At 38.3% G+C, this 26,487-nt stretch overlaps 1 protein-coding gene across 1 annotated transcript; it reads right to left on the bottom strand.

The window, feature by feature from the left end:
• Positions 1-1,609: 1,609 nt before the first annotated feature.
• LOC140827221 (uncharacterized) lies at positions 1,610-3,695 on the bottom strand. Its single transcript, XM_073189848.1, has 5 exons — positions 3,477-3,695; positions 2,874-3,110; positions 2,402-2,733; positions 1,966-2,249; positions 1,610-1,818 (listed from the first exon to the last, which is right to left on the bottom strand). Exons 1-5 carry the CDS (start codon positions 3,693-3,695, stop codon positions 1,610-1,612), a joined length of 1,281 nt encoding a protein of 426 aa, XP_073045949.1.
• Positions 3,696-26,487: the final 22,792 nt, after the last annotated feature.

Genomic DNA, 26,487 nt, shown 5'->3' on the forward strand with positions numbered 1-26,487 from the left:
TTTCTCGCAGGTTTCTTCGAACAGTGTGCAGACGAACCCCCACACGGACCCGAGCACGGGGTCCGTGTCTTTGTTTTCCCTTGGTGCGTCTTTACAGTAGGTACACGGACCTGGTTCTGGACCCATACACGGGGTCCGTGCCCCTTCCCTTCCCGAGTAGTCCTTTTACAGTACCTACACGGACCCTCACCCGGACCCTGACACGGGATCCGTGCCTTTGTTTTCCTTCGGTGTCAATGTCCAGAGCCTACACGGACCCCTACACGGATGTAGGTACGGGGTCCGTGTCCTTCATTTTTGGGGAAGGAAAATTTATTATGCTTTGAGGTTAGACGTCATGGGTTAGTACAATGATTTACAAAGTCGAGTCATGGGGAATTGTAGAACGTCCTAAGAATTTAATGAACTCGTAAGTGAGCATGATTTACCTACGTCTAAGTATGCAAGTTAAGCATGTCAATCCATGATCAGTATGTGCAGCAACGGCCCCGATCGAAGCCCAACGAATCCCTCAACGCCAAGTAAATATGTTTGCTGTGCAAAGAAAATATGTTTAAGTTTTTGAGGTATGCTAATTGACTTGTGACCAAATTATGAATGGGTTTGGAAGTCGGTGAACGTGGCCGAGGACCTCTCCGCCCCGTTAAATTATGAACGGGTTAGATCGTGGTTGGAAAGCGTTGAATTATGAATGGGGACCAACCAGCCCGTTAAATTATGAACGGGGATCTCATGTATGCGACAGTGGATACGTCCCTGTCAGCCCAGTACTGTGGTGTGTCTGATCAGGCGTTTATTATGTATGGGTCACTTGCTTTGAAACATCCTCTACGAAAAATGATGAAGTTATGTATGTTTACGTATGCAGTATGTTTATGAAAGTTTATGATGATGGCACGTCTAGTTTTGTATGTATGTATGTTCAAGTTCAAGTTTATTTCAAGTTGAAGTTTATGCAAGTTCAATTTAAAGTATGTATGTCCTATTTTAAAGATGCATGCGATTTTATTATGTAATACTCGTTATTTCCAGTTTATACGTATTGAGTCTTTAGACTCACTAGACTTGATCGATGCAGGTGAGTACGATGAGCAGGAATTAGGAGGTGGCGACCAAGGGGCAGGCTTGGGCTGAGCGGCAGGCTAAACCCGAGGACCGCAAGTTTATGTTTATGCAAACTTTTAAAATAATCTGATGTTATGATTTGAGTGTGAGACGTTTTGAGACAGCGTTCTTTTAGCAAACTTTTATTTGATGATGGATTATTTTAAAGATATTTTATGAATGTTGGGTGACTACCGTACGGATGTTTTATTTGAATGAAATTTTTATTTTTCCGCAAATTTCAAGTAGTAAAAGTACGGTACGTTACACAATGTAGATATTCATAGAATCTATCAGAAAAAAACTCCCATTTTATTGCGAAGAACTGTTTTAACATGCTTCATAGTCGAAAATGCACGCTCCGTAGTTGCCGTGGAAACATGCAAAGTTAATACTAGACGGATCAACTTGTCAAGAAAATTATAATGTTGCAAATTTTTTGTTTCAAATAACCCTCGACACAATTATGAGATAATGGACATTTTCTGAAAATCTTCATGACAAACTATATTGAGCTCATAATGTTGTTGTTGCACCTCAAATGATGCATTTCCTGTTCAGTGAAGTCCTCAGGATAATACTTCTCAGCGAGAGTACAAATCTTGTCAATGTTGAACCATTTAAAATTATCTTTTGGATCCAAAGCAGAGCTAAGAATTAGAAGTTCTAATGTCTCATCACTGAATCTAGAGTTCAACTCTTCCAACTGAAAATCTATTGCAACATTAAATATATCAATAATGAAAGTGATGTTCAACTGTGATGATATCCTTTTTCCGGCATGAACGATTAGAATTCTTATAATGAGAACTCATCTCCTGTATATCGACATCCAATCTTGTGCAAAATTATTTTACATACGAAAGAAGAAATCAAAGCCATCATTTCTTAGTGTTAGGAAAAGTTCTTTAATCGTAGAGACCAAATCCATTGCACTTATGATATCAAGAGATTTTTGTTGCAAGGCACGAAAAAGAAAATTTGTGATCCCCAAAATTTTATGCATCAAGTGCAAAATAAAAATGAAATCAAAAGACTTCATCACTATTAGTGAACCACCAGCTTCCCCACGCATTGAAGTAGAGGTGCCATCAGTGATAATTTTTTCGAGCACATTAATAGTTGCATAATATATATCTATCAAGCTGCAAATAGAATCAAAATGGGAGCTCCAACGAATAGTACCTGCTCGATGCAAAGTACCAATCTGATTAGCTCCTCGCCCAGTCTCGCGTTCACCGACAACAACACGACAACAATAGAACATGCAATTTCATTAACTTGATAAGATTATAACTCGGCATTGCGCTTGGAAGAAGATGTAACAAGATTGTCAATATTCATCATATTTGAAAAGAAAAGCCATATAGAGATCTCTTTTTCAGCCGCTGCAACTAATGCTAGTTGGAGTCGATGGACAAAACAATGTACATAATATGCATAGGGGCAATCTTTAAGAAATAAAGCTTGCAATCTATTAAAAGCACCACTCATGTTACTAGCACAATCAAACCCTTGACCTCGCATATTATGAATTTCTAGATTATATCTATTGAGGACATCACATATTTCTTTCTTGAGTGTTGCAACTGTGGTGTCATGAACATGCACAATTTGAAAAAAACGCTCCTGCAAAAAACCATAGGCATAAAAAAATCTCAAAATTATAGCCATCTATTCTTTGTTAGATACATCTTTAGCTTCATCCACCAAAATACTAAACTTAGAATCTCCAATTTCATCACGGATTTTATTTCTGACTATATTACCAATAAGATTTCTTTTGGAACTTTTGGTGAGGTATATCTTGCATTTCCCGGAGCTTTATCTAAGATAACATCACCAATACTAGCATTCCATTTCCCCAATAGTTTTAACATCTCGATGAAATTGCCACGATTTTGAGAATATGAAGATTCATCATGACCTTTCAATCCACATGCTTGCAAATTAAGCCAACAGACGCTCTCAATTGTTGCTGCAAGCCTTAATCGATTTTTTTTAATCTGTTCAGAAGTTTATCGATTCGTAACTTTATCTATATGACTAGTTACATTCATCTAATCAATAACAGATTTTGAAGATTTATTGTGTGTCAAATTAGAACTTCCCATGTGAGACAAAAAGGAACACTTGGCTCCATCATTAACGTGTTTCCAACTTCTGAACCCTTCAATTGTAAATGTAGATTGTTGTGCTTCACTTAATTCAAAAAAATACCACGGAAAACAAAATACTGCATCCGAAGGAGAGTACTCTAACTATGGAAACTTTTTAAACCATGTATTTTTAAATCGACGATGCTACTTCCATGACTCAGACCGTGGGTATTCCGAAAATTTAGGTTGATATGGCCCCATTTTGATATAAACTCGTCTAATTTCATCACGATGATTAAGAGAATGTCGCCACATCGAAATATGCAATTCAGGATCTTGTTCAAGGGAAATTTCATCAAATTCAACTCTTTGAGATTTAGAAGGAGTTTCGAGCTTCTCAATTAGAGGGGATGCATGAGTCTCAGTCCTCTCGGGTGACGAAAGATTATCAACTATTGGCTTGAAGAATGACATAATATTGTTTCTCTTCATTCTTTCTTGAATTGACATTAAAATAATTTAATATAAACAAAATATTAAATTGAGATTAAACCAAAATTGTGTGTGCAAAATAGAGACCAAAACAAAGTGATATATAATGAAACTTCATATTTTATTGGCTTAAAACTAAACATATGATAAAATTTGGTATTGAATATAATAAATTAATTTTGGTATTGAAGCTGCAACAGTGCATAAAGCTCCTATGAAAAATTAATAATATTTTAAAAACCACAAACATAGATCTTTTAAATTGAAATATGGATGGGTAGTTTTGCTTGTGAGATAAAAAAATAGAGTTTTGTGTTCTATTTCAAATATTATGATGTTACTGGTTTATCTAACTCTTGGCATACATACCTTGTTTATTAAAGATTTTTTTTTTTTACTAATTAACTATGGTATAAGAGAAAATTTTTTATTTACTACTAATATTCCAGTTATAATAAATTATATCAAATTTACTTGAACCAGGTACATTCAATTTTCTTAAACCATTTTTGTCTTTTGAACCGGATCGAAGCTTTAAAAGAAATTAAATACGCAGAAGGGAGAGCACAATCAACGCATTCACCAGTAGATTATATTAAAAAAAGAAAATAAAAAAAAATCACATGAAGATTTCAACTCTTTTAAGTTAATAACAAATAGAAGCATATGATCCATTCATCAAATTATATCATAAAAAGAAAATAAAAAAAGCTCAGCCAGATTAAGGATAATCTTTGAGTGGACTAATTACAAAATTATATATATTATACATTATGCTTCTGCAATGTTCAACTTTATGCACAAACAAGACTGAAAACTACATGTTAGAAGGTAATTTGTTTGATCAGTTCATATAAGGTTATGAGGGATGATATGATGTCATGAATTGAGGGAGTTTGTTCGTGTTTATTGGGGAAATAAAAGATTTGGACCGACTGGAATAGAAAGAGCCTAGATATAATTAAAGGGGGGCGGTTATGGCTTTTGAAATATATGAAATTTAAGATCAACAAAGCAAACATATCAACAGATTAAAGCAAACACCTATAGAACACAGCAGAAGCATGTTTAACGCAAACATCATCTCACAGAGGAAAAACAAATCTGCGAGGAAGCATATGAACAGAGGTAGTTTAGGAACCCATCAAGTTCTTAAATTCCTTTGAGATGAAAATGAAGCGACATTAATTGGTTCAACAAAATATTTTCCCGCGTGTGAAACAACGAACATTAAAACATACGGAAAAACCTATTTTCAGAATTATTTCGTCAACGGCGAGGCTACATTACATCTTAATTCTCAGGTTTCGAATTCTCGATGCAGCCTTAATCACCAAAAAATGCTTTCCCAAAATTCCTATCGGAAAAGCACCTTTTCCTCTCCTAAAAAATTTCTTCAAAGGCGAAAAATCCAGACCTTTGCGAATAAAAATCGAAACATATTAGCGGAATCACGGAAATCAATCGAACAATAGTTGAGAAACATAAAAAATCTAGTGTTAAAATTTAAGAGTATTTAAAGTTGAACAACTAAAAATCATCCGCAAGGAGGCGTACTTGGCTAGAGGAAGAGCAGGAAGGGAAAATGATGGTGATGATGCACCGATGCTAAAATTTCTTTTCTGAAACCCAAATATTGAAAGCAAATTAATTATAGTGATAATTGGGTCACTGGGGAAAATACATATCAGGGCAAAATTAATAAAAAAACAAATTTTTTTTGGGCCCACCCGGGCTATAGCCCAGGTGACCTCAAGCCTACCACCGCCATTGTCGCTAACTATTCATCATTAACACTTAAAAAAGAACTGATCATGAGGTTTTTTATTTCTTATAATCGTGTGAGATGATTAAACGTGTATCTCAGAGCAAGCTTTCAGGTTATCCGTTGATCGATCTTATGCATGAATCTCTCCTACTTTATCTTTGTGTTCTGTTTATAAAATTAAGGTTAACAGCAAATTGTTCATCAATTTTACCAAGTATATTAACTTATATTGATCCAAGCATAGTGAAAATTCAAAATGGCTGCCCATTCATGCTGTTTGGACTAAAAATAATTAATTATGGAAGCCCAATTTAATGTTGAAGCCCAATTAAATTATAGAAGCCCATGACAGATTAATTTTTATTGATTCAAACTGATCACAACGTGGGAGGAAAGAAATGGAGATCGTGCAAAGGTAATGGGAAAGATCATGGGCTCATGGGGGAGTGGAGAGAAACAGCACAGCACGCTGGGAAGAAAAGAAGGGATCGGCAGACAACACACACACAACTCAACTACTGACAAAATTATACAAAAAAAAAAGCTCTCTGCTTCAAGCACTTTTTTTAAGTTTTCTAGCAATTTACGTCTTCTCATTTTAGATTTCAGCAACAAATTATTATATTTTTCATGTCTTTGATGAATTCCTACAGTTTTGTAAATGCAAAATCATGTCAGGGGTTTATTTCCGTCACTTTCCAGTAGTTTTCTTAATTTTGGCATCGCATATGTTTTAGGAGATTAGAACCAACGATCAAATTTAGAATTCACTGTCGTTTGATTTTAGAAGTTAGATTTTTATCGTTTTTACACAAATCGGTGCAACCTCGCACCTGGCACGCCCGCAACACCAAATATTGTGCAAACATATTTTTGGCACGCCCGGTGGGACCATCACTATGCCGCCAAGGAGAAAAGAAAACGTCAATCAAGGGGATGGGGAGTCTCAACCAAGCCAGGAAGAGATTCACGCTCCACTGACAGAGCAGCCGGCCGCTATGGCCGCTGAAGAGCTGACCAGGGAGTTGGATTTGCATCCAAGTAATGTTCCAGAGATGTATGCTCATATTTCAAACCGTTTGGTTGAAGAGTTGACTGCGATGAAAATTGAAGAAATATCACAAGCACTGTCCAAGGCTGTGTCTGATTGCTTGAAGACAGTATTGGGTAAACCAAACCAGTCAACCAACAAAGAGCAGAACATAAGTGAAAAAGAAGTGAACCAAGGAAGCAATCAAGTCCAGGGAAATAACGTCCATGAATTTGACCAGGGAGTTGGAAACGCAAGGGCCTGCGATCCTCGCCGCCCGAAGTTTACTCTCCCAAATCATCCAGAAAGAAGGTATACACCACCTCACAAGAGAGAAGAAAGCTTAGGAGGGAGGGCTTACCCATATCCACGTGCTCATGGAGTGGGGAGTTCGAAACAACCAGTTACTCACGTGTACAGCGTGACCAATCCTCCGTACCAACCAGGAGCGTATGAAGATATGTCACACACGGATTATCAAGGAGTAGATGGGGGCTTCCTAGGAGGTAATATTGGTTTAAATCCAGGGTTTCAAGCTCGGGGGGCAAATTACTACCATCACCAACTCCCCGCTTGGAACATGCACGAGATTGATCCAGAAATGGTGAGAGAGGCTGTTCAAGAGCTATATGGGCCGGCCTTGAAGCAGATAGGCCGCCCAGAATTTCATAAACCCTATCCAGACTACATAGACGTGAATAACCCGTACCCAAGGGGTTATAGAGTTCACGATTTCAGTTTATTCTCCGAGGAGGATGGCCGGTCCAGTATGGAACATATAGCCAGATTCACTATCCAGTGCGGGGAATTAGCCAACTTGGAGAACTTCAACAATCTAAAGTTGCGGCTATTCCCGAATTCCCTCACTGGGACTGCATTCGCCTGGTATGCCTCACTCCCCAGAAATTCAGTGATGAGTTGGCAAGAGATGGAAAGGCAATTTCACATTCAATTCTATAGAACAGAGCCAGAAGAGTGCATTGCCGACTTATCCAGAGTCACTCAAAAGAAAGGAGAGTCTGTGGAATATTTCATAGACAGGTTCAAGAAGATGAAGAATAGGTGCAAGGTGTTCCTACCGGAGACCGAGTTCGTGAAGATGGCACAAAAGGGGCTAGATTTTGAATTGAGGAAGAAGTTCCAAGGTATGGAGTTCAGTGATTTCTTTGAACTTGCTGCCAAAGTGGCTGAATACGAAGAACTCTTGCGGGAAGAGTCATACAAGAAGAAAATTGCTATGGGGTCTTATTATCAAGAGGTGGAAGACGTGGCATTGGCAGAGATTCGATCAGCTGGGTCTTGCAAAGTTCCCCTGCTAAAAAAGAAGTCAGCAGAACTTGAAAAGAAGAACAACTCCCAACTCCCCAAAGACATGCATTATACATTTGATGTATCAAAGACCGAAGAAGTTTTTGATTTCTTGGTAAAAGAAAAGTTCATCACTTTTCCAGCTGATCACAGGATGCCACCCATAGAAGAGCTAAAAGGACGGGAGTATTGTAAGTACCACAACTCCTATAATCATGCTACTAACTCTTGTTGGGCGTTCAAGAATATTTTGCAGGACAGGATTAACAAGGGAGTCGTGAAGTTTCCTAACAAACAGGAGTCTATGGCGGTGGATGATGATCGTTTTCCCCCAGTAGCTTTGGTCAATGTGAATGTGACAGATTTGAGGGATCTTCTCAATGAGAGAAGAAGCCGATCCTTTGCAGTGAAAGAGCAAATAATCAAGAAATGTTGGATCCCAAAATGTCAATTGTATGAAGTTACTGAAAGGTATAATACCGATCGACTAAGAACATTTCAGAAGCATTTAACTAGGAATGTTGGCGAATCCGCGGCCTCTAGGCCGAGGAACCAACATTTCCTTGAAAGATCAGTACGTGAGAATCAAAAGTTCAGAGGGGAATCATTTCATGATCAACACCAAAGGTACTGGGACAGGAGAATACATATGAAGTGGAGTCACGAAGGGTGGAAACCAGGAAATTATCAGCTGATCAGTGCATAGAGCGGCGCCCATATGAAATGTCAAAAGGAAAAAAGATTGAGCTTCGAAGAGCAAAGCCGAGATACGTCCTTCCAGCCAGAGGGGAGTTCAATGAGTCTTGGAGAGTGGCCCAACACAAAAAGTTCCCTAGGCCACCGACTAGAACTCAAAAGAGACGGCTGTTGAGAGAAAGAGCGATTGCAAGAAGAGAGGAGTCCGCTAAGTTGAGAAATGAACCCACAAATGATATTCCAGTCGCAAGGAGTCCAGTGAGGAGTAAATCCAAGTTTGGAAGATCGGCTACTGAGGATAAGTTTGTGGAGGATGATGATGATTTGTTAAGCGAAGAAGATGATCAAAGAGGAAAAACAATCAATTTTTGCGTTGGAGAGTTTCACATCACAGTGGATTGTGCCACAGGAGTGGTGATCCTACCCGAGAGATTTAAAATGGTGGAAGAAGAGGATGGGGAGTTGATGCCCCAGAAATCAGTGCAAAAGAAAGAGTATGCAAATAGACTCTCTGAAGGGAGTTCAAGAGTGATTATCCAGGAGGGCCACTCAAATAAGCCTCAACAGGTGATACTGGAAAAGCCTACACCGGCCATGACCAAGCACATAAGGCCGTTGTACATCAAAGCCCACGTGAATGGGAAGCCAGTGTCTAGGGTGTTGATTGACAATGGTTCAGCTGTGAATGTTCTTCCAGTAAGAATGTTAAAAAGTCTAGGCAAAACTGAAGAAGACTTGATTCCTTCGGAAGTTTCGGTTGCTGCATTTACAGGGGAAACCACCAACACCATTGGGGTATTCCCCGCTGATGTTACTGTGGGGAGTATGTCATCTTTATGTGCATTCTTCGTGGTAAACTCCTCCGCCAACTTCCAAGCGTTGATAGGCAGAGATTGGATCCATGCAAACCAGTGCATACCATCCTCAATGCACCAGCTGTTGTTATTTTGGAAAGGGGATGACGTGGAGGTCGTGGAAGCGGATGGACAGCCGTTTCAAACAAGTGCAAGTGCAGTGGAGGCCAGATATTACAATGGGGATTTTGGGCCTATCAAAATTCGTAGCAACAGCAAGAAAGAAAATCCGTTGTACATGCAAACACCAACTCCAAGCTCGGTGTTGGAAAGAATCCTCAAACCTATTGTTATCGTGCCGTCTAGGCCGATAATTCAGCCGCTGATTGAGGAGATTGATGAACAGAAAGAAAGAGAGGTAGCTGCAACCTCTATATGGAAGGCGCATGTGCAGCAAGTACTGGACAAAGTAGTGGGAGAGGAAGCATGGGACACCTATGGAACCGAGGTTGTCCACGAAGAGGAATACGAGGAGGATGAACTCCAAGTTGATGAATTGTTGATGGTGCCATCTCAAATGGAATATGGCCAACACGAAGTGCAAGACCCGTTGGAAGAGATCAACTTAAGAGAATTTGATGATCCTAAGATGGTATATGTGAGCACATTGCTGGAAGAAGGAATTAAGCAAGATTTGATCAGCTTGTTGAGGGAGTGAGTAAAGAAAACAGAAAGGCTAATATCCAGCGGGGAGTTGGCATTTGAGGCCACTTTGGCATTGTTTCGAATAATTAAAATCCGAGTTCTTAATAGCTTTCATTCTGGTTGGAAGGAAATTACATGGGATGAGATTTCATACCACCAAAACATGGCTGGAAAGAGTTCCGGAGAATGAGGAGTTAAAGCTCACCAAACGAGACAACAACGATGAATGAAGAAATAAAAGAGCAGAATGAGAACACTGTGCAAACAACAGAAGAGTATGGAAGTTTTGCTTTAATATAAGAGTAGGCTTACTGGCCACTTTTGTATACGTGTAGTTCGTTATTTCGAGACGTCATATGATGTGAGCCTCGGGGCCACTGATGTAAATATCCATTGTTTATGATTCAATAAAGAAACTGATAAAATGAAATCGTCCAGCAGACCACTTTCATCATTTTGGAGGTATCTTGTTTCATTAGGGAGTCAGGTAAGGAAATAAAAGCAAACAGAGAGGCTGATATTAAGCAGGGAGTTGACCTTTGGAGCTACTTTGGTATGCCTATGTTCTTTATTACTTACATATTGTGAAATATGGATAACAAAATGGACTCTATAGCCACTTTCAGGGCCACAGTAGCTTTCGTGCTACTTGAAAGGAAGTTAAGTATGTGGGGAGTTGGCCTTATGGCCACTTTTACGTAAATTTGATTGATGTTTTTATTATTCTTATGTTACGAGGAATCATTGATAAGGTAGGCTATACAGCCACCGTATAAATGATTGATTGCAGGTGCAATGACAGGCTCGTGAAGTAGGCCTTTAGGCCACTTAGAATATGGCAAGAAAGACCACACTGAGCGGGTAGTTGAGCTCACCGAACGGAACAACGAATAATAAAGGAAGAACAGAAAAGAACAAGGGCGCTATGCGAGCCACAAGAGGACCCAGAAGCGGACTTTGCTATGAAAATAGGCTAACTAGCCATTTTTGTATGTGTTTAGTTCTCTATTGTAAGACTTGATTTGAAGTAGGCCTTAGGGCCACCAATGAAAATATCTGTTGGTTATGATCAAATGAAGTTGGCCAGTAGGCCACTTTTATCATATTGGATTCATTTTGTTTCGATAGGGAACCAGGGGAGGAAATAATTTCGAGCGGGGAGTTTTAAGCCAACCTATGGTTTTGATTGAAAATATTGAAGTGAAGTGGGTTAAGTGGATTAAAAACGAATAGGAAACCCATTCCCAACATCCAATACACAACACCCCGTACAAATCCACCTTCGTTCCACATCCGTCACCCAACAACCACAACACCAAACCAACAGTCAACAACTCAAAGGCGGAATCACCGCATGCAAGAACAGTAAGTAAACGTGTATGCGGGAAAGGGGTCCAACTGAAGTGCAATGCATGCAAATGGCTGCTTGGGTATGGGGAATGTGACCCAAGTGATGTGCAACAGACAAAGAAAATATTAGAGTTACCTCTTGGCTACCAATTCATGGCCATATGCACGTTCATTGAACAAGAGAGTCAGTGATCTAGCGGGGAGTTATGCCAACACATGGCTTGAATCAGTTGTTTGTCGGTGGGGTACAAAAAACCACCCAACTCCCCACAGGAACTCGATACTAGAAAAAAAACAAAGGCAGTGGCATGTAAACATCTACAAGGAGCCAACATGGAAATAACATAGAGTAACATGGCAGTGATCAATATTGTGGCAAACCAGTCGTCATTCCCTCAAATTTCTCCAGGAGAGTCAAAGTGCCTCAGGGTTAATAATGCAAAGCAGAAAGAAGTAAAGAGTCTACTCCAATCAAGGCAGCAAGAAATTTCAAGGAAGAATAGCATCACATAGTACTCGAGAAAAATGGAGAAAGATTACCAATAGCTGTAGAAGAAGCAGAAACAACCGAAGGAAAATCTTGTAAGGTCGTGGTAGCCGCAAAACCATGGCTCGAGAAGATAGTAGTGTTCGCTCTTGCAGGGCGAGCAGATTCCGATAGAAGCTGTGGTGAACCGGGGAGCCACGACGGTTGGGGAGTCTGTCTAGCTGAGAATGAAAACAACAAAATTTTAATTTATTTCTCATTGGAGCAAATTCACAAACACCATGAAGGCACAATGGTGAAGAGGGGTTGTGGCCAGATTTTAAAATCTAGAAATTGAATGAAGAAAGTGAGGTGTGGGATTATGCAAGATGGAGTAGGAGAAACGCCGCGGTGAAGCAATCGGACGAAGCGGCGTCTTCCACGCTAGCGATGAGAGCAATCAGACGGCGCGGCGGTAGAGAAGATTGAAGAGCGTGAGGGCGATAGCCTTTCAATGGCAGCGGGGAGCGATTTGGCGAGGCGGGGAAGAAGAGATCGAGATAGGCGATTTGAATCAGAATAAAAATGAGTCCAATGATTTACAATCCAGATACTAATTGGGCTTGGATAAATGGCCCAATGCTAAAAATAAGATGATAAGTGACTATGGGTCACTGCAAATAAATTAGTCGGACTGGGCTACATACAAGCATCTTGGCCCACGGGCCAATGCTTGCGGGGGGCAATTGTTTGGACTAAAAATAATTAATTATGGAAGCCCAATTTAATGTTGAAGCCCCATTAAATCATAGAAGCCCATGACAGATTAATTTTTATCGATTCAAACTGATCACAACGTGGGAGGAAAGAAATGGAGATCGTGCAAAGGTAATGGGAAAGATCATGGGCTCATGGGGGAGTGGAGAGAAACGGCACAGCACGCTAGGAAGAAAAGAAGGGATCGGCAGACAACACACACACAACTCTACTACTGACAAAATTCTACAAAAAAAAAAAGCTCTCTGCTTCAAGCACTTTTTTTAAGTTTTCTAGCAATTTACGTCTTCTCATTTTAGATTTCAGCAACAAATTATTATATTTTTCATGTCTTTGATGAATTCCTACAGTTTTGTAAATGCAAAATCATGTCAGGGGTTTATTTCCGTCACTTTCCAGTAGTTTTCTTAATTTTGGCATCGCATATGTTTTAGGAGATTAGAACCAACGATCAAATTTAGAATTCACTGTCGTTTGATTTTAGAAGTTAGATTTTTATCGTTTTTACACAAATCGGTGCAACCTCGCACCTGGCACGCCCGCAACACCAAATATTGTGCAAACACATGCTTCTCTGAATCCGTTTTTCACCCTTCATTTTAATTAGTCTAAGATAAAAAATATCGACATATAATTTTCTAAGTTTCTCATCCCCCGATCGGAGTCGGATGAGGATTTGAGTCAGGATCATGCATAAAATTCTTTAAAATTATGATACATTTTTGCATGCAGAAACAATGCAGACAACAGATGCGTCGTGTTCCGCTGTTCCAGGCGCTTATTAGAAGTGTGTTTTGTCAAAACACGTTTTTAGAAACATGTTTATGCTTGAGTAATTTTTCATTCTTTTTGGTCCACTTTGTTTGATATAAATACAAGTTTGGAGATGCATTTTATGTTTAACAAGCTGAATATTGAAAACATTATGTAAGCCCCTTCCTTCGCGGTTATGAAGAATTTTTTGGTTCAATTCATCTATCTTTCTGAAATGGTATCAGAGAAATAATCTGCTCCAAACTCTGTTCTTCCATGGCCAAGGGCGGACAAACATCGAATAATCCTCTGCAGCTCAAGAAACAACGAAAAATTCAAATAGCTTTTTCTATTTGCAAATGGTGACCATTCAGGATTGAATCTGGTGTCCCATGTTCTTACATGTACGAATCATAATACCTAGAATCGTGCTATGTAAATGGCTTTGAAAGCCAAAAATAAAGTTGGATTTGTCAATGGTAGCTTCTCGTGACCTCCGATTGACGGTCTTCTATATGTTTACTAGTTGAGATTCAATAGTGTTATGATTTCATGGATTCTGAACTCTATTAATCATGAAATTATTGATGACATGCTGTATTTTTCCACGGCGAACGAAATTTGGTTAGATCTTCACGATCGCTTTCAACAGAGAAATGATCATCGCATTTTCCGAATAAAAAAGTTGTTAAATTGATTGCAGCAAGGCTCTATGGATACCAGTACTTATTATACGCGAATGAGAACACTCTGGGATGAATTGAAAGAATTTCAACCAGTATCGGTGTGTAAATGTGGCTCTATGAAGGACTGGATCATATACCATAATCAGGAGTGTAGCATGCAGTTCTTCATGGGATTGAACGAGTCTTATATTCAGAATCGAGCTCAAATTCTCATGATGGATCCATTGCGTGCCATCTTGAAGATTTTCTCATTAGTCATGCAAGAGGAGAGACATCAATCCATTCATAATGATATATCTATTTCACTTGTGGATAAATCTTCCTTACCTTTTCATTCATCTCATGTTGTTGTCAAAGACAATTTCGATTGTAAAAACGGCAAAGTTTAAAAAATTTATAATAGACCCTTATGCTTTCATTGTAATACTCTAGGTCACATTGTGGACAACTGTTACAAGATACATGGCTATCTGCAGGGGCATCCAAAGCACAAGAATAAATTGTGTGATAATAGGATTCATGTTAATCAAGTTCGTGGTGCAACGTCCTCTTATACTCAAGTTTTGAAAAGGTTGTGAATCATACTGGAGATGCGTTGAGCCCAGGACAATGCAAGTAGCTCATTGCATTTTTAAGCTCTCAACTCCAACTTGGTTGTAGCCCTTCTTCAGATTAATAGAGGCTTCTGCTTCTTGCTTCAGTGGTACCTTTCCTTCACCTCATAATCTCTTCTCCAAAATTCATATGAATTGGGTGGTAGACGCTGGTGCCACTCACCACATTTGTTGTTCATTATCCATGTATCACTCTTTTACATCTATTGCTCTAATGTCAATCTTCCATACAATTCCATTGCACTAGCAATACATATAGAAATAGTTCATTTCTCCCATGACTTCATATTTGAAAATGTGTTGTGCATTCCTACCTTTCACTTTAATTTCATATCCATTAGTGCATTAACCAAAAATATGCATTGTTCTGTGTCATTTTATTCTGATTCTTGCCATATTTAGGTTCTCACCAAGGGCGGGATGATTGGGATGGATAAATGATTTGAAAACCTATATTTTCTAGACATGTCTAGTCTATCTCCAACTGTCGGTAATGACTTTTTTACTCAAAAAAATTCTAACATTATCGCAGGTTCATCCTAGTTCTACTAAACTCTCAGTAATAGGAAAGAATTTGAGTATTGACTCGATAAAACACGATGAATTGTTTGATTGTTCCATTTGTCATATGTCCAAGCAAAAGAGATTATCTTTCTTGTTTGTGGTACTTTTTTTTATTTAATCCACAATAACATTGGAGTCCCTTCCATCCATTACATGTCGAAGGATACAAGTATTTCCTCACCATTGTCGATGATCATTCACATTTCACTTGGTTATATATATTAAAAAGAAAATCTGATGTGTTAACCACCTTCCCTAATTTCTAAAAATTGGATTCAATTCAATTTGGGGCCAAGATTAATGCAGCCAGACCGGACAATGCCCATGAATAAAACTTTGCATAATTCTTCAATGAAAAAGGTATCATTTCCTAAAAATCTTCTGTTGAGCGTCCACAACAAAATTTTGTTCTGGAGCGCAAGCATCAACATATTCTGGATGTTGCACGAGCCTTGATGTTTCATTATCACATTCCTTTGGTTAATTGGACCGATTGTGTAATTACCCAAGTATATCTAATAAATCGAACCCCCTCTCCTCGTTGTCTCGAAAATCTCCATATGAGTTGTTATATCATAAGCTTCAAATTATACGCAACTCAAGTCCATTGGTTGCTTGTGTTATGGTCCTACACTTCCAAGACAATGCACAAAATTTTCCTCTCTAGCCATAAAGTTTGCTTTCCTTGGTTATCTACCTGGTTATAAGTCATATAAACTTCTCAATCTAAAAGCAAATGAAATTTACATATCTCGTGATGTTTTTTTTCATGAGAATGTGTTTCTTTTTGCTGGTCAAAGCCTTCCCAATGATGATTTCTTCTGTGACATAGTTTTTCCAAATAAAATTGAACCAATCTCCTCCACTGATAATGCAGACCGTCTTTCTTCCACTTGTTCTGGCAGACATTCTATTCAACCTTCTCACCTAAGAGACTATCATTGCTTCACTGTCAATTCTACCATTCACTCCACCACTATTCTTCCATTGACAAATGTGTTCAATGATCACATATTTTCTAATTGATATAAAGTGTTTGTCAATAATGAATCCACTAATGTTGAGCCCCAATCATTTTCTCAGGTGGTTGTTTCTCCGGAGTGGCATCAAACCATGTTGGATGAATTGCAAGCGTTGGAATGCAATGGAACTTGGACCATTGTTCCTTTGCCACACGGGAATAGCGTTGTGGGTTGCAAATAGGTATATAAAGCTACATTTTTGAATAATGGGACTTTAAAATGCTATAAGGATTGCTTAGTGGCCAAAGGATACAATCAACAAGAAGGGATTGAATATTTTGAGACTTTTTTCCCTATTGCCAAACTCATTACAGTTCGGACTATATTAGCTTTGGCCGTGCATGACACCTTACACAATTAGATGTAAATAATTCCTTCTTGCACAATGATCTTTCTGAATAGGTATATATGTCCTTAGCTCCTAGTTATCAGGTCAAGGTGGAGTCTTACCTTCTCACATAGTATGCAATTTACACAAGTAGCTATACAGGCTTAAAAAAAGCATCGCGACAATGGTGTACAATGTTCTCCTGAATCTTGCATCATATTGGCTTTGTCCAATCACATGCAGATCACTATCTGTTCACCTGAACTCGTAAAGATTCATTCATATTGTTATTTGTCTATGTGGATGATGTGGTTATAGCCACAAATGATGCGGCAATATCTAGGGCCTTAAATATATTTCTTAATGAACAGTTTAAGTCGAGAGACTTAGGTGATCTAAAAGACTATCTTAATCACATTCTTGGATTTGAGGTAGCAAGATTGAAGCGCGAAATTTATATATGCCAGCGTCACTATGCTTCGCAGCTGCTCACTGATACTGGCCTCCTTGGGTGCAAGCCACAAACAACACCTTTGGATGTTAATCTCAAGCTTAAACCTGATGATGGTGAATTGCTCCCTGATTCCTCTTTGTATCGTAGGTTAGTGGGAAAACTCTTATATCTTACTATCACTCGGCCTGATTTTGGCTTATTCCTATAACAAACTTAGTCAATTTGTACCAACCCGACGAAATAAACACTTGCAAGCAGTATAGTCGGTGCTCAAATATATAAAGGAGTAGTTGGTCAAATACTATTCTATAGTTCATCTTCTGCCCTTAAGTTGAGCTTGTTCATAGATTTAGATTGGGCAACTTGCCCAGATACTCGCCGATGTGTAAGGTCTAGAAAATTCAAATTACGTAATCTGACTGCATGCAATCTAGGGTTTTACTGAAATATGTGTTTAAATATTTTATTGCATGGTTATGTGGTTTATTTCACGATTTATTTAAAGTTTCATGCATTAGAGCTTTAAGTTGTATATGCGCTCGAACGAGGAACAGAGACCAGGGATAATTAAGGAAAAATATTTTTGTTACATAATTATTTTTAATTATTTAATATGTGGTGTAATTTAGTGAGATTTTTTAATATGGGCTTTGGTGGGGGTATTTTTACCCGTCGGTTCATATTTTAAACCGGTACGTAAATTTTAGAGAGTCGGGGACTTTTTGAGGGTTCGGGCAATATTTTCAAAAATGTACCTAAGCGAGCTTGCCACAAGTACTTTTTTAAAACATCATAAAGAAATTCGTTAAAATCATAGTATGAGTTCATCATGCATAAAAATTTTCATGAAACTTAAACAGTCCTCGGGTTAGTCCACCGCACAGTCCTAGCCAGCTCACTGATCCCCGCCTCTCGTCTCCTCATACTCGTCCTCACCTGCATCGATCAAGTCTAGTGAGTCTAAAAGCTCAACATGTATAAACTGGGAATAACAAGTAAAATATAATAAAACCACATGCATTTTAAAGTAGCACATACGTAACTTAACTTTGAACATACTTACATAACCAAAGATGTGCCATCGATTCATAAAAATTTTCATAAACGTAGTTGCATCATATATATTAAACATTTATATCATCATCATTTTTCATAGAGATATGTTTCAAAGCAAGTGACCCCTGATCAGACTAAACCACAGTACTAGGCTGACAGGGATGTAAATTACCACATACATAAGATCCCCGGTCATACATTACCGGGTAAATTGGTCTCTGGTCATACTTTATCGCTTTCCAATCCTTATCAAAACCCAGTCATACTTTACCGGGGTGGAGAGGTCCCCGGACACGTTCTCGGGCTTCCAAATCAGTTCATATTTGGTCGCAAGACAATTAACATACCTCAAAAACATAAAATATTTTCTTTGCACGTCGAACATACTAATACATTATGCAGGCCTGCCCAAAACAAAAATTTAATTTTTTTTTCGAGAAATCTTGGCACTCGGGCGTTAAAATCATAATGCTCGGGCACCACCCACTCAGTTGGCTCGAAAATCCTTAAAAAAACCCATTTTTACACAGTTCAAGCAGTAACACGAAAATGATCATAACTCACTCGTTTGTCGTCCAAAAATTACGAATTTCCTATCAAATCAAAGATTTCAAAAAGTACTACATTTTATATGTTGAAATTTTTTCCAGAAAACTGACAAAAAATTCGCAGATTCAACAAGACAACAGATTAGTTATTTGAGATCTAAAAATCGTTCCAAAATCGTTTCAAACATTTTTGCTCAAACTTTGTATATCATAAATAGATTTTTACACATAATGTACCTAAAAATATTTACTATGACAAGATCGATGCGAAAAATGAAAGAATATACATACCTTTGTGTCTACAACGCTCGAAGATAACGAATACCGAGGCGGTAGACTTCGGGAGATGACCGGGAGACGATTGTTTCACGTTTTCTTGCTAAAAAATGAGTGAAAATCTTCAATAGTTTGCAAGGGAAAGGGGTTGAGATGGTGGCTGCATAAATAACTCAAGAACCTTAGCTATTCTTCAAAATTCTGCAACGTGCGCGTCTGTGTGCGTGAGAGTGATTTTAGATTAGGTTGAGATTTTTCTTAATTAACTACTTAGGGGCTAAAAGTGTTTAATTAAATAATTAGTGATAAAATAACACTATTATAATTATCTAATCCAACTCAAAGATTTAATAAAAATCATTTTCAAGATTTAAAATCCCCATTACTCAATTTAGAAATTTAAAAAAGTTTAAAATCTTAAAATCATCCAATAAATTAAATTAGGCTCTAATATGCTTTAAAATTCCAAAAAAACCATTTAAAATACAAATTTTCTTGACTTGAAATAAAATACCACATTTTCATAAATCGCCTAAATCGTCATCGGTTTCTTTTCCTAATCCTGCATCGAATATTCGCCTAAAACATAAAACTCAAGAAAACATTTTAACGTGCATCAAATAAAAATGTAATAATTTAAAATAATGCAAATAATAAATCATCCATCGTTAAAAATCATTTTAAAATTAAATAAGTAATTTAACAATTTAAATAAATGCATGGGTTTTAGGTGTACTGGTTTTGGGCTCTACAATTCCTCCCCCACTTAAATAAATTTTGTCCTCGAAATTAACTCTTACCAAAAAACTCCGGGTAGAGACTCCTCATATCCGCTTCGGCCTCCTCCACTGATTGATTCAGCCACTGAACTTTGACCAAGTTGCTCACTTTGTTCCGGACTCTCCGCTCCTGTCTGTCTAGAATTCGGAACAGTATTTCCTCATATGATAGATCTGGAGCAAGCTGAAATGGCTCATAGCTCAAAGCAAGTGAAGGATTTGCCATAAACTTCCTCAGCATCGAGACGTGGAACATATTGTGCACTCCGACCAGATTCGACGGTAAAGATACACGATAAGCAAGTGTCCCAACCCTGTCAAGAATTTCGAATGGCCCAATGAATCTCGGAACAACTTGGCTCTCTTCCCAAATCTCATAACACCCTTCATATGTGCTATCTTCCCGAATACGTGATCTCCTACGGCAAATTCGAGATCCCTTCTTCTCTTGCCAGCATAACTCTTTTGGCGACTCTGGGCGGTGTTCATCCTGTCTCGGATCTTGACCACCACATCTGCAGTGTGCTGAACAATCTCTGGACCAAGTTCTGATCTCTCACCGACTTCATCACAATGAATCGGCGATCTGCACTTCCTTCCATACAGTGCTTCGTAGGGAGCCATACCTATGCATGATTGAAAACTTTTTTCGTAGGTAAACTTCACCAGAGATAGCTTCGATTCCCAATTCCCATGGAAATCGGTCACACAAGCTCGCAGAAAATCTTCCAATATCTGAATCACTCTCTCAGACTGGCCATCTGTCTGAGGGTGAAATGTCGTACTGAATAGCAACTTTGTCCCTATAGCTGAATGCAAACTCTTCCAAAAGGATGACGTGAACCTCAGGTCTCTGTCTGACACAATAGAAACTGGGATCTCATGCAATCTGAATATCTCACGAATATAGAGCTCTGCATATTGATTCATGGAGAAGGGTGTCTTAACCGGTAAGAATTGTGTCGATTTAGTGAGTCAATCAACTAAAACCCAAAAAACATTAGATCCTCTGACTGACCTCTGCAAACCAACAACGAAATCCATGGTGATATTCTCCTATTTTCACTCGGGAATAGGGAGCGGTTTAAGCATTCCTGTTGGCCTCTGATGCTCTGCTTTCACATGCTGACAAATGAGGCATTCAGATACAAAACGTCGAATATCTCGCTTCATACATGGCCACCAATACAACATCTCTAAGTTTTTGTACATCTTGGTATCCCTTGGATGGATGGAAAACGGAGATGTATGTATCGAATCAACACTAGGCACCCACATCCTTCCTCTGTACCTCACAATACCATCGGACACTGCGTAGAGTACACTGCCCTTGGCTTCATCTTTCAGTCTCCATTTTTGCAAATGTTCATCTAAGGCTGACCTATACGGATTCGGTCTAGCAAAGAAGATCGGACTGTTCGATTAGACAAATTGGGAGCTATGCCCTTAGGATAAACTTCTAGGTCAAACATCTGAATCTCCAACTGAAGATATCTCTGCGCTGACAGCTGCGCTACGACTGCTACCTTCCTGCTCAAAGCATCTGCCACAACATTAGCTTTCTCTAGATGATAGCTAATTTCACAATCGTAGTCTTTTATTAACTCCAACCACCGTCTTTGTCTCATGTTCAGTTCTTTCTGTGTGAAGAAGTACTTGAGACTCTTGTGATTAGTGAATATCTGACATTTCTTTGTCTCATGTTCAGTTCATTCTTCAGTTTCCAAACCTGTTCATATTTGGTCACAAGACAATTAGCTACCTCAAAACATAAAATATTTTCTTCGCACGTCGAACATACTAATATATTATACATGCCTGCCCAAAAAATTAATTAATTTTTTTTGTTTTTTCCCCAGAATGCTTGGCGCTCGTGCTGTAAAATTTTGCCGCTCGGGCGCCGCCTACTCGTTTGGGCTCGAAAATCCTAAAAAAAAACATTTTTACACAGTTCGAGCAGTCACACGAAAATGATCATAATTCTCTCGTTTCTTGTTTGAAAATTACAAATTTACTGTCAAATCAAAGATATCGCAAAGTACTACATTTATATGTTGAATGTTTTTCCAGAAAACCAACCAAAAATTCGCAGGATTTGAAATGACATCAGATTTGGTTTTTGAGATCTAAAAATCGTTCCAAAATGGTTTAAAATATTTTGATCAAACTTTGCATAACATAAACGGATTTTTACACACTATATACATCAAAATATTACTATGACAAGATCGATGTGAAAATGAAAGAATATACATGTCTTTGCATCTAAACGCTCAAAGATAACGAATACCGACGCGGTGGACTGCGGGAGATTACCGGAAGACAATTGCTGCACATTTTCTTGCTTGAAAATGAGTGAAAATCTTCAATAGTTTGCAAGGAAAGGGGTTGAGATGGTGGCTGCAGAAATGACTCAAGAACCCTAGCTATTCTTCAAAATTTTGTGCGCGTGTGTGTGTGTGTTGGGTGTGTGCGTGAGTGTGATTTTAGATTAGATAGAGATTTTGCTTAATTAAATAATTAGGGGCTAATAGTGTTTAATTAAATAATTAATGATGAAATGAAACCATTCTAATTATCTAATCCAAATCAAAGATTTAATAAAAATTAGTTTCAATATTTAAAAATACCCATTACTCAACTCAGAAATTTTGAAAATTTTAAAATCTTAAAATGATCAAATAAATTAAATTAGGCTCTAAAATGCTTTAAATTTTAAATCATTTAAAATACCAATTTTCTTGACATTAAATAAAATACCACATTTTCATAAATCGCTTAAATCGTCACTGGTCTCTTTTCCCGATCTCGTATCGAATATTCACCTGAAACCTAAAACTCAAGAAAATATTTTAACGTGCATCAAATAAACATGTAATAATTTAAAATAATGAAAATCATAAATCATACATTGTTAAAAATCATTTTAAAATTAAATAAGTAATCTAACAATTTAAATAAATGCATGAGTTTTACGTGTACCGATTTTGGGCTCTACACTCCCAAACCCTACACCATTCGGATGCCCATCCTCCCCATTCCAGCAGCTTCTTTTTGAAGGTTCATCAGCTTTTCTTTGAGTTTCTCCCATAGTTTTTTTTTAAAGAAATCCATCCATGTCTCTCCAGTGCACGTTCTACGCAAAAGTTTTCGGGTGTATTAACGCAAAGGCACACCTTAAATCCTTTTTTTCTCACATTCACGCTATTTTATACTTATGTGTGTGTGTTTGTATGAGGAATGCATGGATATATTACGTTGAATTGTTTTTGCAAGGTTTGTCATGAAATACGTCTACCGTTTTGCATTAAAACTCACGTTTTCTATATTTTGGTGCAAGGGGCTGCTCAATATAAGTCTTTTACGGGCCGTGTAGGATGAGATCGAAGGTGTCAAGGTGTTGAAGCCGAGGGTCGTTCAAGATAAGGTGAAGGCCGATGACTTTTTTCTAGGGTAAGGCTCGTTATGGCTAGATCGGGGGAAAGGGATGGGAGCAGCATCATGGGCTCGGTAAGGTTCATGGGCTGTTGGACATAAGGTCGGGGCCGATGCGAAGAGTATGTGGAATGTTACGGTGAATTTCGAACAAGCCGAGAAACCCGCGTGTATGGGGCTGTAGGCATGGGTTTGGTTGGTCCAATAGTGAGTCCACTGCTTGATCTTGGTCTTAGGATAGTTGGTTAAGGGCTAGACACGTTGGGTTTTGGTCTTGGGTCGAATTAGGGTCCGTGGGTGCAACTAGGGTTAGGGCTTATGAGTTCAGAAAATTCCAGTGGGTATGTAGTGTCCAAATTCAGTACGCGTATAACCCATGCATTCATTTAATTATTAAATCAGTTAATTAATTTTAAATGAGTTTTAGCCATGCATAATTTATAAAAATACATTATTTTAAATTATTCATGTTTATGTGATGCACGTTAAAAATGTTTTTTTCGAGTTTCATGTTTCAGGCGATTATCCGAGGCGGGATTGAAGAAAAGACCCGATGACGATTGTTGGCAATTTAGAAGATGGTATTTTATTTTAAGTTAAGGATGGGGTATTTTTAACTAATTTATTTTGTTGTTAGCATTTTAAAGCCTAATTTAATTATTAGGTGAATTTTAGAATTTTAAAACTTTTAAAGTCTAGATCATGTACCTTTTTAATTCTATTAGAAATTGTGTTTAAGTTAATGGAGAGTTAGTATTTTTTTTAATTAGTGCTAATTATTAATTAAGCTAAATTATCTCCCCTTAATTACCTAACACACACACACACACCACTAACACACACTAGACACGTAAAACACACAACACACACATATTTTAATTTTTTCATATTTGTTTTGAGAGAAAATACTAAGGTTCCTTGAGTTTAAGCAGCCGTCCCCTTCTCCATTAATTTTCAGCGAATTTTCGTGTGTTCCCTTCAAGAATTTTAGCGCCAGAATCGCCCCGGATCAACCTCGCTTCTATCTCCGCTTCGGTGACGTCGTTACGGTATTTCAAATCATCAAAAGACACGTATAATCTCTCTTTTGCTGCGTCGATCATGTCATAATATGTGTTACGTTGTTTTGTGCGTAAAAAGTTATGTATGATGTTCATAGTTTGAGCGGTTAATCGTTTAGATCGATTTTGAAGGAAAATTTTTAGATCTAAATCACGTTTTTACAGTTCTTTTTAAAACTGCGAATTTTTGGTCGAGATTTTGAGAAACTTACAATAATAAAAATGTAGATATTTTCGTTACCTTCGATTTGATATAAAATTAAAGTTATTTGGACAAATATTGAGTGAGTTATGGGGTTTTTCGTGGGACTGCTCAAACTGCGTTTTTCAGTAAATTACGATGTTGATGCGTTCTTCAAGTTTTAATGTTGCAGGCTTCGTTGGGGATCGACGGGTGATCGTTGCTGCTTATAGGTACATTGCTTAAGATGTCAGGATGATTATTAATGTTTGGTTTTGTGTCGATAGGCAATAAGTTGAATCAAGAGTCGTAGGAAAGTAAACGGTGGAAAAATTTCGGGTTGGGTCGTTGTCATTGATTGTCGTTGCTCTTGGGAATAATTTTAATGGTTCACTTGGGTTGGATACAATGCCTTAGTGTCCTAGGAAGTCTTGCGGTGTCGATTCGTAGCCATAGAGTTTGGTTGAGGAGAATGTAATACCGTGTCAAGATTTTCCTCGTAGGCTTCGACCTCCAGTGCGTAGCCGGACCCCCATACGAAACCTGGCACGGGGTCCGTGCCATTGTTTTCTCCTTGGTGTCAAATTTGCGTAGGTACACGGACCCTTACCCGGACCTCTACACGGGGTCCGTGCCTTTGTTCTTCCGGAGTGCCTTTTTTCCAGTGTCTTCATGGACCCATCCCCGGACCTATACACGGGGTCCGTGCCTCTACTTCTCTTCACGACACATTGCACCGCACCTACACGGACCGGACCCGGACCTGGGCACGGGGTCCGTGTACTATAGTTTTTGGGAAAACTTATTGAATCCTTTGGTGTTCATGTTATGGTTTAGTACAATGTTTTACAAGGTAGATTCATGGGAATTTTAGAACGTCCTAAGGGATCGAATGAACTTGTAAGTAATTATGATTAATACGTCTAAGCTATGCAAGTTAAGTATGCAGTTTCATGTTAGTATGTGCAGCAGCGACGGCTCCGATCGAAGTCCAACGAATCCCTCAACGCCAAGTAAGTATGTATGACGTGCAAGAAAATATTTTATGTTTTTTAGGTATGCTAAATGTCTTGTGACCAAATTATGTTTAGGACTGGAAAGCGTTAAATTATGAACGGGGACCAATCCGCCCGTTAAATTATGAACAAGTTTAGATCGTGATTGGAAAACGTTAAATTATGAACGGGGACAAATCAGCCCGTTAAATTATGAACGGGGATCTCATGTATGTGGCAGTGGATACGTCCCTGTCAGCCCAGTACTGTGGTTTTTCTGATCAGGCGTTTATTATGTATGGGTCACTTGCTTTGAAACATGCCTCTATGCAAAAATGAAGTCATGTATGTTTAAGTATGATCAAGTATGCAAGCATGTTTATGAAAGCTTTTAAGTTATGGAACGTCTATGTATGTATGCAAGTTCAAGCTCATTTCAAATCCAAGATTCAAGTATGTATGTTCTATTTTAAAGTTGCATGCGATTTTATTATGTATTAATTGCTATTCTAAGTTTATACGTGTTGAGTCTTTAGACTCACTAGACTTGATCGATGCAGGTGAGGATGTCTTTGAGGAGACAGGAGGTGGGGACCAAGGAGCAGGCTTGGACTGAGCGGAAGGCTAGACCCGAGGACCGCCCACGTTATTTTAACATTTTTTATGTAAGTTTAAAATACTCTAATTTTATGTTTGATGCGAGATGTTTTGAGCAAGCTTTTCTTTTAACAAGATTTTTATTGGTGAATGGATGATGTAGCGACGACCGTATTGATTTTATTTTCGTATTCTAGAAAATTTTTAATTTTTTCGCAAATTTTAAGTAGTACAAGTACGGTTCGTTACAGTTGGTATCAGAGCGGTGTTCTTGTAAAGGGTTATGCCTACTGCTAGTCGCAAGAAGCTCACGAAGTCACACCTCAAGTCTGTAAGTTTTAAAGTTTCAAATTTATGTTATGTAGTAAGCATTAAGTTCTGATTTCAGCATGTGCATATTTTAAAGTTATAGTACGTGCATCTTATGTCACTAATATCATGTTCATGCATATTGGGTTTACGTATTGGGTAAATTGTTGGAACAGAATGCCTCCTAGACGTGTAGTTGACCGAGAAGCCAGGGAAGAAGACAGAGAGGCCCGTAATGAG

This window comes from Primulina eburnea, chromosome 3 (assembly GCF_022965805.1).
Source record: "Primulina eburnea isolate SZY01 chromosome 3, ASM2296580v1, whole genome shotgun sequence".
NCBI lineage: Eukaryota > Viridiplantae > Streptophyta > Magnoliopsida > Lamiales > Gesneriaceae > Primulina > Primulina eburnea.